Source organism: Plectropomus leopardus, chromosome 8, assembly GCF_026936395.1.
Source record: "Plectropomus leopardus strain MGB_pleo_1.0 chromosome 8, ASM2693639v1, whole genome shotgun sequence".
Taxonomy (NCBI): Eukaryota; Metazoa; Chordata; class Actinopteri; order Perciformes; family Serranidae; genus Plectropomus; species Plectropomus leopardus.
The window spans coordinates 19,532,600-19,547,205 of NC_142183.1; the positions used below are offsets into that span (position 1 = coordinate 19,532,600).

The 14,606-nt window shown below is 38.4% G+C and overlaps 1 protein-coding gene across 1 annotated transcript in view; it reads left to right on the forward strand.

The window, feature by feature from the left end:
• dock2 (dedicator of cytokinesis 2) overlaps positions 1-12,783 on the forward strand; it is a 141,515-nt gene extending 128,732 nt beyond the window's left edge. The window contains exons 39-51 of the mRNA XM_088081072.1: positions 224-328; positions 1,645-1,786; positions 2,284-2,365; positions 2,527-2,611; positions 2,948-3,034; positions 3,282-3,458; positions 5,093-5,176; positions 5,286-5,423; positions 5,926-6,053; positions 7,173-7,377; positions 7,563-7,668; positions 9,329-9,477; positions 10,719-12,783. Of these exons, the coding sequence (XP_087937198.1) occupies positions 224-328; positions 1,645-1,786; positions 2,284-2,365; positions 2,527-2,611; positions 2,948-3,034; positions 3,282-3,458; positions 5,093-5,176; positions 5,286-5,423; positions 5,926-6,053; positions 7,173-7,377; positions 7,563-7,668; positions 9,329-9,477; positions 10,719-10,781 (1,551 nt within the window). The 3' untranslated portion in view covers positions 10,782-12,783. The remainder of the gene's footprint in view (positions 1-223; positions 329-1,644; positions 1,787-2,283; positions 2,366-2,526; positions 2,612-2,947; positions 3,035-3,281; positions 3,459-5,092; positions 5,177-5,285; positions 5,424-5,925; positions 6,054-7,172; positions 7,378-7,562; positions 7,669-9,328; positions 9,478-10,718) is intronic.
• Positions 12,784-14,606: the final 1,823 nt, after the last annotated feature.

A 14,606-nucleotide genomic window follows, 5' to 3' on the forward strand; every position in this document is an offset into this window, starting at 1 on the left:
GGCTCTCTCAGCTAATGCTGAATTTATGTGGTTATATAAATGATAGACATTGCCCTTGGATGGCATGCACTTTATTTTTTCTACATCTATCACCCTCAAAGGCCCAGCATTCTGCTGAGGGTAGCTTTGTCATTGGCACAAGCTGATAAAACTGCTACGGCTGCACTCAGTGCACATTTGAAACTCTCCCCCTCTCTCTTTGTCTCTCTCACTCTCTCTGCAGGAGAAACAGGCCAAGTTCTATGAAAACATTATGAAGATCTTGAGGCCAAAGCCGGATTACTTTGCAGTGGGCTACTACGGACAGGGCTACCCTCCGTTCCTCAGGGTTTGTGTTTGACAGTGTTTGAAGGGAACAAAAATGAACAGCGTGTAAATATGGTCACACTTTCTATGATCCCATGTTTATAATGCATTCGAATGTTTATGATGCATTATAAACATACTCATAATGCTTTACAATCTCCTTATAACACTTAATAATTATTCTTAAAAAACTCAAATATTCATAATGCTGTATAACAACAATCTAAGGTAAATTATCATATTATTTCATATATGCTGGTAACTCACTGAGACTTTTTTGCAAGGGCTCTAGTGTATCATAATTCTCATGGTAATAATACAATATATATATATAATCATTTTAGAATACTTTGCAGTGTAATTATAAGTTACTAAGTGGCCATTGGGAGCTTTAGGTGAAGTCATGGAATTCCTGAGGTATATAATAAATATAATACATTACAAGCTGGTTAAAATCCACCCTTAGTAGTCATAGTTTGCTTTAAGTAAAGTGAAAAGAAAATCTGATGTAAAATTAACATACTTGTTTAATGGCTCATAACCCAAGCCGAGTACTCCAACTTGATTCAGTGTTTTGATGATTCAATCCAGTCAAATTATAGAAACCGGAAACGATTTATACTGTATGAATAATGACTGCAAATTATAATACACTGAAATCACTACATATTTGACCTTATAAAATGCCTTGTAATGTGATTATTGTTATAAAACATTATGACTATGTATTAGTGCTTCCAACTATAATAAAACACTGCTATAAGCATATTGTAACACATTACGTTTAAAATGCAAGATAGACACGGCTGTCAGAGAGTGTTACCGTAGATATTTTCACTTTTCATAGAAGTGCACAGATTTACACTTTGTGAAAGGGACACAAATGTCTGACTGACTCCCTCCCTTCAACAATGGAGTCAAAAAAACTTTTTTCTCCATTATCAGCACTGATGCTACAGTAAGCTGTTTAAAATTGCAGCAGTGGACAAGTTTCTATACACACCAGCGAGATTGTTAACAGAATTGGACATAAAGTACCTTGTGGGAACACTGTGGATCTGTGGATTTCAGCAAAGTGCAGAAATAAAATATTCTACTGTTTATAGCTCCTATATTCATTAGATGCATTTATCTGCTGTGGTAAGGAATATGGTAAAGTCGGTGACTCAGTTTTTAAGGGGCCATGGCAGAGAAAGGAAACCAGGCCCACTCTGAGAAATACAGCATTTACCAGCTCTGTTTGGACTGTCCTGTTAAAGGAAGTCAAATTAAAAAGAAAATATTGATCGAATAAGGGCCTGATCATTATTAACCCCAGTACATCTTTTCTGGCTTCAGAACAAGGTGTTCATCCACCGTGGCAAAGAGTATGAACGCAGAGAGGACTTTCAGAACCAGCTGATGAGCCAGTTCCCCAGCGCTGTGCGCCTCAACATCACCACCATGCCAGGAGACGACATCAGGAACTCTCCGCTGCAGTGTATCCTTCTGTTAAAATAACACACACAAAAACACACATATGCACAGTCATATAGAGATGGACTCAGAAGGCAGAAAATGTACATGGCATACATGGTCTGACAATCTAGTGAAGTAATGCACAATAGTGTATATATGTGTGTGTGTGTGTGTGTATATAGAAGTACACTTTAATTTGTATGCAGCACCTTTGGGATTATCAGGTATTTAGGTCACTGAAGAAGTCTGTTTTTCCCAAAAAGAAAATATCAGGGGACCTTTTACCCAGAAGCACCATAAAACACACCCAGACATTTATGTGTTTTTTGAGTTATTCATCCAGTCAGCTCTGATCTGGATCTAAATTACAATTTTTTGTTTGCTTTTGTTATCGCTTCTGCTGTACGTCTGTATAATAAAACTCAGCCTCTGGAGGTCAGACACATTCTTTAGCTATCAGCGGTAAAGTAGAGACACCATCATGCTGTGATGTTTGTATTCCTGATTGATGTGAACCAGACATCCAGTGTTTCACAGTGCAGCCAGTCCTCGAGATTCCTCCGCGCCTGAAGAACAAACCCGTCCCTGACCAGATTATCAAGTCAGTTGAACAGCACGTTTAACCCTTTAGATTTCCATAAAAAGAAAACAAATATTCTTAAATTGCATGCACTGCAAAAGAATAGGCACTTCTGATAATGTCCTAATAATCCTTTTTTTTTTATTTTAACCTCTGTCTCCCTCTTTTAAAATAATGTGCAGCTTCTACAAGTCCAACTACGTGCAGCGTTTTCACTATTCCAGACCTGTGAGGAAAGGACCTGTGGACCCAAACAATGAGTTTGCTGTGAGTTATTTTTTTAAATTAAAAGATTTATGACCACTAGGACCTTGGAAGTATTTCAGAGGCTATTGTGTACCTGCATTGTTATCGGTCTGCACAGATGAGTTCCTGTTTTATAAAATAATAGGATTTTTTTTCAACAGCAGAGTGTGGTTTAATAATAGGATAAGATGTCAGATGAGCACTTGAGATGCAACATCAGAGTCAGGTATTACTGTAGAGTGAGATTAGATATCAGATGGTGTAGTGATGAAGAAAAGAAGGAAAAGAAATGGCCATTGAAAGTGGCTCATCTAATTACTCTCTTATTTTGTTCCCTTTTCTATTTCTGTGTTTTAGTCCATGTGGATTGAACGTACAACCTTCACCACTGTGTACAAGCTGCCTGGGATCCTGCGCTGGTTTGAGGCGACTGACATGAAACATGTAAGACTGTTCAGGGTATTTTACTCGTGTGTGGTCATGTTTGACCTGTGTGTTTGCTGCAAGCTGTTGCATCCAGTGTTTCTCCTCTCACCGGCACCGATTACATTCCTTTTCTTTAATTTTTTTACTGAATTTTTTATTTGACATCTCTCACATCCCACCCTGAAACCCCACCTTTCTCCCTTACCTTATCCATCCTTTCCCCTCATTCCTTCTTCCTCCTTCCCTGTGCTACCTCTCTGTCCAGACCACCTTGTCTCCTTTGGAGAACGCCATAGAGACCATGGAGTCCACCAATGAGAAGATCCTGACCATGATTAACCAATACCAGGCAGATTGGACCCTTCCCATCAACCCCCTCTCCATGCTGCTCAACGGCATTGTGGACCCAGCCGTCATGGGCGGCTTTGCCAAATATGAAAAGGTAAACTGTAATGAGTCAGCCCAAAAATCCTCCCCAATTTACAAACCCTTGCAAATACACTGTTCTAGTTCAGTTAATTATGGAAGTCAAGAACAGCGGGGAATGCAAATTTTTTAATGCTATTATTTTGAGATCACAAGTTTATTATGATCTTGAGAAAATGAGATAATCAACCCATCATTATGAGAAACACATATTTCATTTTGTTCTAAAATTATTTTGGGGGTGTATTTGCCTAAATTGATAGGACAGCTGTGGATAGACAAAAGTAGTAGAGAGAGGAGGGTTTTACATGCAGCAAAGGGCTATGGGCCGAAATTGAACCTGGGCCACTACGGAGGGCTTAGCTGCAACAGGAAACACACTCTACCAGGTGAGCTAGAGGTCGCTGCAGTTATGATCATGATTAAGATGCTGACAACTGTGGACACTGATTTTAGATTAAAAATGTCAGATGAAGGAGGAGCTGCTCTTCATTAATCAACACAGCAGGCTTTACTTCAGACAAAGTCAGGTGTGATCAGGTAAATCAAACAACTCACTTTCCAATTCTCCGTTATTATCCGGTGATCTCAAGAGATCAACCTTTTGTTTTCTTGACAATCCACATGAATTGATCCGTTTCAGAGGAAAAAAAACTTTGTTATTTTAACATTACCACATGATGGAATTAAAACCGTGTTATTCACTCTGCAATTTTTTTTTAAAATAAGATGGGAAAAAAATATAAAACTAGGGTATAATTTTGATTGTGTATAAAATGTTTTGAATTTTTTATGGGTTTTTTTGTGTGTCCATTTTATTTATTTATTTGTTTTTATTTATTTATTTATTTATTTACAGTGAATTAGATACTATGAAAATATGCAAAGTAAAAAGGGAGTGTATAATTATTATTATTTTCTACCCACACCTTTTTGGTCTGTTTTTTTTGTTTGTTTGTTTTCTTTTTGATTTGATTTGATGCATTTTTGTTATTGATTCTCCTTCAAGCCCAGTCCTTTTGGAGAATAGTTAACAACGATTGAAATCAATTACTACTTGGAGATAACAGCATTAAAAAAAATGCAAACATGGCCTTTCTCAGCTTCCATAGTTAATGGCCATGGTCATATGCAGTATTTTTTACACAGTACAGGAACAGTGAAGATAGAAATGTATTCTGTTTATTATGCCTATCACAAGTTATCATTGATTTTGTCTAGTTTTTCTCACAGTGGCTTTAATTTTTAACTAAACAAGCATTGATTCATTGTGACTGTGTGTGTAGAATTGTAACAAACATCACCATCTCAGCTTTGTTTTTGTTTTTTGTTTGATTTTTTTATATTTTTATATGGAGACTTTCTGAGCTCAACAGCCAAAAATCAGTATCACATTCAGAGGCTGAATTACATTAAAATTACAACGTGCTTTAAATGCAGGGATATTATTAGAGTATGGTGTATTCAGAACTAGAAATATTATTAGCATCCTCAAATACCATTCAGTGTTATAATACCGGAGGAATTCAGTGGGCTTTGAGACTTCCCGTGTGGGCAGAAAATTCTGTTATTAATTTACAAACCGCCTGAGCAGGTGAAACATATCGCCATGATTCTTTAAATGAGTTTTTAATGTTTCCCCGGTATCAGGCATTCTTTACCGAAGAGTACACTCTGCAGCACCCAGAGGACAGAGATAAACTGGCGCGCCTCAAAGACCTCATTGCATGGCAGGTACTGAACACACTAACACACACTCTTAAATACATCATGTACACACACCGTAAAGTTGTGTTGCTTTTATGCGGACGTTCTGTTGACACCATAATATTTGTATTTATAGATCCCATTACTGGGTGGAGGAATCTCTCTTCACGGGAAGAGAGTGACGGATGACCTGCGTCCTTTCCACGAGCGCATGGAGGAGTGTTTCAAACAGCTGAAGAAGAAAGTGGAGAAGGAGTACGGAGTGAAAGAGTTGGTAAGAACTGGGTAAAAAGAGGAAGGGAAAGAAAGAAGAAACAAAAAGTAGGGAGAGTTTTTCTACTATATCATGGTGTTTCTGTATAATCCAAAACATGTTCCTCTCTGTAAGGCTGGACGCAGTTACTGCTGTGCTAATTAAGCTGCAAATGAGCTGACCCAGGCGGATTTTAAAGATCAAAGTACTCACAAGCGCCTCTGAGTAGAGTGTTGATATGGGATTTGTACCTTTAAATTTCTCTACAACCAGAAAATGGTTACGACTGGGGCTAAATATGGTCATTAACTTGAAAATTGGCTCTACCCTTCAGGAGAGATTAAACTAATGATGAGTAGGAGTGATGTGCTGCTTTTAAGAGTAACTTTGCTTGCTTTTGCTTTTCTTGCATTTTCTAATGATGTACTTCTGCTTCGTTTCACTGTCACAATCTATGAACAGCACTTTCCAAGAAGCATTGTCTTTCTGTCTGGATATAATATTGTTGAACTCTTATTTCCAGCCGGATTTGGATGAGAGGAAGTCCACTCGTCCTCGTTCTATGCTGCGCTCCATTCGTCAGTCCATCATCTCGATCTCCTCGCTGCAGGGATCTGAGTGTGGGACGCCAACCAAGGCCCATGCAGACAGGTAGCGTACACACATACGTGTTGAGATATGAATTTTATCTAATGATCTCAGAGTGCAAAGAGAACCTCTGCATTAACTGCAAGAAAGGCACATCTCATTTTCTAAACTGCAGTAAAATGGCCATCCATGTGCCCTAATTAATGTCATATGGTCACGCATACATCTCATCTCTGACTGTAAAGATGTCCTCTTTATAAATGATTCACCCCAGACCAATGCAGATTTGAAAAATTAACATTTAACCCCTTTAAAAGGAAACTGCTGTATTTTTCAACCTCGACCCTGTTTTCCTTTGTTTTGTGTCTAAGTGACTAATGGGAACAACAGTTTTTTAAATGATCCAGCATTAAGTGAGACTGCAACAGCCCAAAATCAGCTGCAATATAATCACTCACGGCACTTATGCACCGTCAGTGTATGTCCACTAAAAGTGCTTGTTTTTGCCACAAGATAAGCTATGGTTGTTACCACAGACTGTGGTTGTTACTTTAAGTGTCTGACAACATTATGGAGAGGATACCGGCGGAGATAGATTTTTTTTTTTTTTTAAATAAAATCCTTTTTGTTAAAGCAAAATACCACACCGGCCAGGCTCCATATAAATAAAACATAATTTTACTTTGTATAGAGCCATCATATTTTCACATCTAACTAGGAGAATTAAAGGTTTCTTTCATCCAAACCAAAGTTGGTTGTTGTTTGAACAGTGCAAAGACGAACCAAGACAGCTTTTGTGAGTTTTATTTTTTTTCTGTCCACTTTACATGAAGTGTGTTTTACAATGATTAAACACTGTTTATGTAAACTGAGTTTGGTGGATTTGGAGATAGTTTCTTTTTCTGGGATGTTTCTGGCTTCACAGAAAGGATCTTACTCTGTAACAAACATCTTTATATCTGTCACCATCCTTTCCATCTTGTTCAGACCCTTTTAACTATTATCTGAGTCTGTCAGTGGCAAAAACAAGCATTTTTAGTAGATGAATATTGCCCCACGTGGTTACACTGCAACATGTTTCACAATTGCTGGAAACTTTAACGCAAAAATGTGAAAATAGGGTGCAAGTTAAAAAATACTAACTGAATACTAATCCCTCACACCCTTCCTGCCTCTTCGCAGGGACTTCCCCCCTGAGTCGCCCACCTCCTGGAACTCCACACTGCCGCGCTCCAGTGGCAGCGTGAGTGCGAGTACAGTGGAGGCGGTGGTGACGGTGGGGGACGCAGAGGTCAAACTGAGGAAGAGCAAGAAGAAGAAGAAGAGGAGCAGCATGATCTTCATCACAGAGGAAAGAGAAAGGACGAATACGCTCGACTGCAAACGGGTGAGAATGAGCTTCAGTGGAAGGAAGATCACAAGATGAGAGAGGAGAATATTTGGTGAAAAGCAGAGAGAATAAAAGAAAAGGAAGAAATAAAAAGACAGCAGGTTCAGGGATGCTTAAGTCATGGAGGTAAGTATCTGTGGAAGTGTTGTTGCTGAGTTTGGCTGATCTCTGTCTCCCTCTAGCTGTCCAAGAAGCAGGAGTTCCGCAGTGACACCAACTTGTCTGAGCCGAATGATGAAAATGTGTTGCTGACAAATGCCAACTCCAGATCCCTGCCTGCCATCACAGGTGAAGAAACATACACAAATGCACACTGTGCTGCGTAGTGTACTGTAATTGAATTTTGCCTGTGAATGAAGGGCCCTCAAAGTCAAAACAAAAAGTCATCACCTGAGAGCAAGCATTGCATTTTCTCCTGACTAAAGGGAAAAACACACACCAGGTCATGGCAGTAATATGTCTCTTTTTAAAGACCCCCTCCGAGTTTTTACTAAACGGACAGAGGGGCTTTGTAGTAGTTGTAATCCATTGCAATAGCAACGAGACTGCAGCTGCAGTAGTTTGGAAAACAGCAACAGTTATTGTTTATCAGGGCACAAATGAGACAACAATTAGCACAATACAGAAACTCTCTCTTGCACTCACACATCGGCCACAGTCCACTGTAAGGACGACATGTTGCAGAGGTCCCTTGTTTGAAATAGAGTTATGGGATGTCTTTGAGATGCACTGTACGTCAATGCTGGCCGCCCTCAGCTTGCAGTACCGACACTGCCCCAATTAGCACTAATTAATTAATTTTTGTTCTTTAAAGTGACTTTTTGACAAAAAGTTGTGCACGTCCCAGCATCCGTACCTTTTAGAGATCAGTGCTGGTGGACAGTGTAAACTTTCATCGCATCCCGAAACCACATTCCAGCCAGTGGACGTTGATAACGTGTGTCTATCCTGTGGTGCACTGTGGCCGAGAGCAAGTCAGTGTGTTGTGCTCTTTCTGCTGGTGAGATTTTGTTTATTTCACTGTGTTGATTGCTGCCATTCACTTCAAACACAGGCTACAAATGCCACTGTGAATAAACACACACACACACACTAATCAAAGATGAAGGCCACAACTACATGGAGAGATATAACTAAAGCTATCATGCTACAATAATAAAAATACGAGATACACTGACTTACTTTCTTACATTAGTAAGTTTAAAACAGTACACCTGTGTAAGCATAGAGGATGATGTATGACTTGCAGATTCTACTATAGTCATGCGTCATGTTTTTGTTTTAATAACATCCTTCTTTTTTTTTAACACTGAGCAAAATTAATTTATTTAAAAAATATATATATTTGGCGTACAGTGTGGCTAAACAACATTGTCAGGACATGACTTAGAAAACTATGAAATATCATAAAAATGCCAAAATACACTGAACAGGAGCTTTAAAGTAGTGTTCAAACAAATAGGCAGCTGAGCAATGTAGCTGTAATAGTCTGACCTAACAAGAACTCTGCTGTGAGGTGACAAATTAGTGAATCAGTCATGTCGGCTGTAATTTTGGTCAGAACTGGGCAGCAGTTTCATCTGGTTCATATTTCATTGTTTCAGTTACATAACCTGGCACCTTACAATAGTGCATCAGACTGCAAATCACTGATGTTTGTTTGGCGTCCTGCCATGTTGGACCACGCCAGCTAAGCCAACACTGACTGTGGTGTTAATACACCGCCTCTGTTGAACACCTCTGACTACAAGCTGTCCAGCCTCACTGAACACACACACACACACACACACAATGCCTCACTGAACACACACACAGTACTACCAGTGTTGCCAAAGCACACAGTTCATCAGCAGAACAGCTGCGAAAGCACAGTTAGTCACTCTGAATCATCTGGCTGCAGGAGGTTTCATTGTGAGCTGGTTATCAGTCCTCACTTGCTTGTCTGTAGGTCTGTCCTTGGTCGTGGTGGGGGGAGCAGAGGAGGTGGACTCCGTCAGAGCCAGAAGGGACAGTAAGAGCATGTCTGCCTGTTTGACCTCTGACCGAACAGCGGACAGACGCTCAAAGGGCGTCATTAACCTCCTCTTCAAGTCCAAGGTGAGACCAGAAGGTTTAATGGACTACCATAAAGAAACAACAGGTTGATATTCAAGAAAAAGAACTACAGTTTGGGTATGGATTGGTTACATTTTGGGTAATACGCATTTCTATTTTCTTGCTGAGACTGCCAAGCGAAGATTGATACCACTCCGATTTATGTATGCTAAATATGAAGCTACAGCCAGAGAAAGATTAGCTGAGCATAAAGGCTGCAAAAAGGGGGAACAAGTAGCCTCTCTCTGTCCAACAGTGAAAAGAAATACAGCACTTAGATTGTTACAGCATAAATGGCTAATGAGAACATTTATCAGTTCCAGCTAAATTTAATCAATACAATGGTAATACCCTGATTCATGCATAAAGTGTACTGAGATGAAGGGGACACTATTTCATTGTTTTTGGCAATGCATTAAATAATTTAAAAAAGCAGCAGAAAAGATTATTTCAAAAGATACTCCAATATTCCTTCATGCCAAAAAAAATGAGTACAGTGTTTTGGAAAAAGACTAATAGACCAAGTATTTCATAATGGATTAGACAAATAATTTTCCTGTAGAAAGAATAATGTACATATGAAAAGGGAAACAGGGTATGTTTGAAAAGGTGTCAAGATCATTTACTGCTTTTGTGAGAGTAAGAATGAGTAATCTGCAATAGAAACCCCACAATGTAGTTAATTTGAGCAAAGGTTTTGTGAAGATGATGAATTAACTTTAACAGACTTTCAATATTCATGCATACACAATAGCTTATGTCTGAGAGGTTGTTTCTTTGTGTTTTGCCTTCGTTCGTGGCTCAATATATGCTTTAGCTGACAAGGCACCCTTTCGTTTTTTGTTGCACATGTATGCACACATATATATGTACAAGGAAAAATTCTGATAAACATAATGTTTAAAAAAAATACAATGCTAAAGGTGTCTGTGATAAGCTAAGATAAGTAGCTACTGGCTGGTTTTATATTTATAGTAAAAACATGAGAGTAGTATTAATTGTTTCACTCAGCAATAAAGTTAATAAGTGTACTTTTTAATTCTGAAGTATTCCTTTACCAGGGTTAGTACTGCACATTTTTCACCAACATTAGTCTTATCTAGATTTTGCCAACCAATGTGAAAATGTAAAATATCTGATTTACATAAACACAATCTTCCAGACAAATATTGTGGACATGTTTTCAATCATTTTTACCCAGTAAGCCTTGTGTTTACATTATGTCTTTTTGTTTGTGTCAACAGAGCTCCAAATCAGACGACGTGAAGCCCAATGATTCAGCCAAAGGCAGTGACAATCATTTCTGAAGTCCTTCATTTAATTTCCCGTCTCCTTCAGTTATCTTTATGCATTTGTTTTACAAAGAAGTTCACATAAACCTGCAAGCAAAACCAAATTATGCCCCGACTCACTCAGCCAGTCTGCCTGCCAGTCTCAGCATTGCTGTTGCCTTAATATAATTGATTTTACCTGTCAATAAAGACTATTTTTGTGGCGTGACCTTTTCCTGGTAATTCAAATGATTTCCAGTGAAGCTAAATGCCATCTTACAGCTTTTCAATCAATTCTGCTTCTACAAGAATGAGCAAACACAAACCATCCCGCCGACATGCTTGATTAAAAAGCTTCTTATTATACGGTTTTCAGCATTGTTGTGACTGACTGAAGTTAATGGGAAAATAATCATTTGATAAAACACAAAGGTTACCCAGTCCTCCCAAAGGACTTTGAACAGGAAACACTGCCAAAAGGCTTTGGCGCTGATACAACAAACCAAAGAGTCTGATACATTCAAAAATAATAAGAGGCTGTGCAGCTTACTGTACTAATACTGAACTTGTTGTATGCATACAGAGCTTACAAAAGTGTTTAGTTATTTAGTTGTGTTTTTTTTATCTAAATCAAATTTTATATTGTGCATGAGTATGGCCAATGCTTTTTTTTTTTTTTAACAATGAAAGACTTAAAGCTTAAAGGAATAGACTGACTTTTCAGGTTTTGCTGAGAGTCATGAAAAAATTGATGCTATGCTTTCATGCATATTGGAAATATGATGCTAAAGCCAAAAGCCAGTTAGCTTAGATTAATATTAAGACTGGAAGCAAGGGGAAGCAGGTATTCCTGACCCTGTCTGAAATTAACAATTAACAAAATCCACCTACCAGCATTTCTAAAGCTCACTAATTAACTCATACAACTCCGAAAGAGTAGCCCACAAAGGTCTCTACTGATAAAGCAACTTGAGGAGTGAGTGAATTCATCTGTTAAAAAAAGAGTAAATAGGTTCAAGTTACACCTGTGAGTTGACATTTTGTGGTGAAGTCTCACATCATTGTAGAGAGTAAGAGTCTGTTATGTGTGATCACAAAATCTCCAGTAGAGAGGCTGTATCTGTTAATAATTGATAAATTTGCCTAAATTTACTGCAAATACTGTAGGCTATGCAAATGTGACAGAGTAGAGATATTGATTATTCTTCCAAAATTGACTTAAATGAGAGTGAAGAGTGTGCTGCATCACAAGTACTCCAACAAGTAAAATGTACTCAAAAATGTAACTTTCTGTGCTCTTGAAAAGACAGCAAAACTGTTCCTTTAAACTTGGTCCATAACAACCACAATTTTTCTTAACATGCATATATGCGCACATGTGCTTGTAACCTGTGCTGTGAGGTGGTTCCCTAAGTTATAGAATACTGTGTGATTTGTACTCTGTTGTTGTTGCTACAGGCCCGTTGGTTCACCAAAGAATCTGGTCGCTGAGTAAGAGGGAGTGTAAATAATGAAATAACAACTCAGGGTGGACAGGTCTGTTAGGACAGTGTCTGTATGGCTCCCTGGATCTGATCGGCTCCTGTAGGCCAGAGGGGGAAAACAAACTCCTCAGCTGGTGAACTGATTTCCACTTTTCTCCCTCAGCAGAGGAAAGACTGTGAGTAGGAGAAACACTTAAGCCTTCAGGCCAGTGTGGAACATTTTTTGGGTTGCGTAGAGCTGCAATGAATGTCAATTTTTTTTTACATCCAGAGCCCCTATTGACAGGGTTCCCATGGGTCACCAAAGTCTTTAAAGGTTTTTTGAAAAATAGACATGGATATGGGTCATTGTGAGTGCTTTAGTTTATATATTCTGTGCAAGAATACAATTCTTTTCTTTTTTTTTTAACTTTGACGTTAGTAAATAGGCTTCATTCTGCTGTCTGCATGTGTCTCCTGTAGTTGCATCATTGTTTCCAGCACCATCTGCCAACACCTTCACAGCACAACTGAGAAATGTTCACACATTAAAGCCTGTCTCTTTTGAATTGTCATCTTTGAGCATCTGTAAAGCCTGCTAGTTTTCATAAGAAATCTCAGTGTTAACAGGATCCGTGAATTTGAGGGAAGTAGGCCTGGAAAGTCTAGGAAAAGTCCTTGAATTTGATGTTAAAAGAAGTATTTCACTGCTGGAATGATAGTCTTGTCATGAAACTAGGCTGTGTATGCAGCAAAAAGACTTAAATACTTTTGACTTTGGTGCTACATGACCAGAGAATACAGGAACTGTTAGCATTTGCTTTTGCTCAAGAGGTAGAAAACCTACGAAAAAAAAAACTTCCACTACCAGAATGTACTGTGTTGCATTGAACCAGTAAATGCTCCCACTTGTTTTTTTGTTTTTTTTTTGCGAACTCATCTGTTTGACACAATGGCAGCCAGCTGGTAACAAACAATGTCTTATTGCAGTTACATGGTAAGCTAAAACATGTTTTTGAAAACATTTTAGGTGAGAGATAGACAATACAGTAACAATCCTTACTTATGTTTGATCAGCACTGCCTGGTTTGTTTGAGAGAGAGAGGTGGGCCTGTCTCTTGATCCACTTATACACACTCTTTATGTCCATGGTGGCAGCAGGGGTGGTGGGTAAAATAAAAATACAGAAGTAGCCTGTAGTTCCAACGCAGATTTAAAATAGGCAGAGTATCCCTGAAGGAGGGGGTAACTTATTTTATGACATTACAACTCTAAATCAAACAAACAAACAAAAAAGCAATCCTCATTTTGAATAAAGCGATTCATCTAGTCTTTTTGAATGAAATCGACTTTATTTAATGGTCCACGTTATCATGGGAGCTGTGCTACAGCATGACAGTGTCCCTCTGTAGGCGTGGTACAGCAAGTTCCTGCTCTTCTACAGACAGTTTCTTGTGCTGCTGACATATGAGGCAAAAATAGAAGAAGGAACATTTGTAGAGATTTGTTCAGGAATGAACTGTTAAAATACATATATAAAAAACAACAACTTTAAACATTTATTTATTCACTTGTTTATTCGACAAGGACAAATGCATAAAACACTGCTTTATATATAAAATACAAGTAGATGTGATGAATATAAGTTTATAGCCAAGGCTGATTTGCAGCCCCTGTCCTTTTAGGCTTTTAGAATTAAAACAGGAAGTGTAGGGATATTGAGTTTGGAATAATACAATACAATAAAACAATACAGCATTTACAATGAAATACTGGCAAAGACAGTAAAAGTGGAGACCACAATAAAAACAGAGATGCAAACATTTAACAATGACTATGCTGTTTAAATATGAGGTTTGCGTGCATGGGTATGTGTATGTGGGCATGCTCACACATGTCAATGCATTGTGCTTAATGCACATGCGTGCATATGTGTTTGTATTAATCAAAGATTGTAGCCTGCATTATCAGTGTTTACAGGTTAGCTTCAGTTTCAGCTATTGCTTTGCAGAGAGCAAACGACTTCCTAACTGCGGTGAAAAACTGTTTTTGGAAAGTGAAACACCAACAAATATGGACTGTGATGGTTATTTCATTAGATACAAACATGTTACATTTACATGTCACATACATTTTTGGAAATAGTATAATACTAATAATATTAGTGCAGCCTAATCTTTGTCTGCAACTGTGCAGAAATGGCTTGTTTAAACTGAACATTTAGATAAGGAAAAAAAAAACAAAGCTGTGGAGAATCCTGTTGTTGATGTAGAATTCAAATGTCAATGGCACAGCCTTTGACTTGTGTTACTTTCCTTTGCTCAGTTTGTTTGTGTCTCCTGCAGGTCCAGTCATCCTGCAGCTCCATCCTGAATGATAGTGAATCCATGCAGCTAAA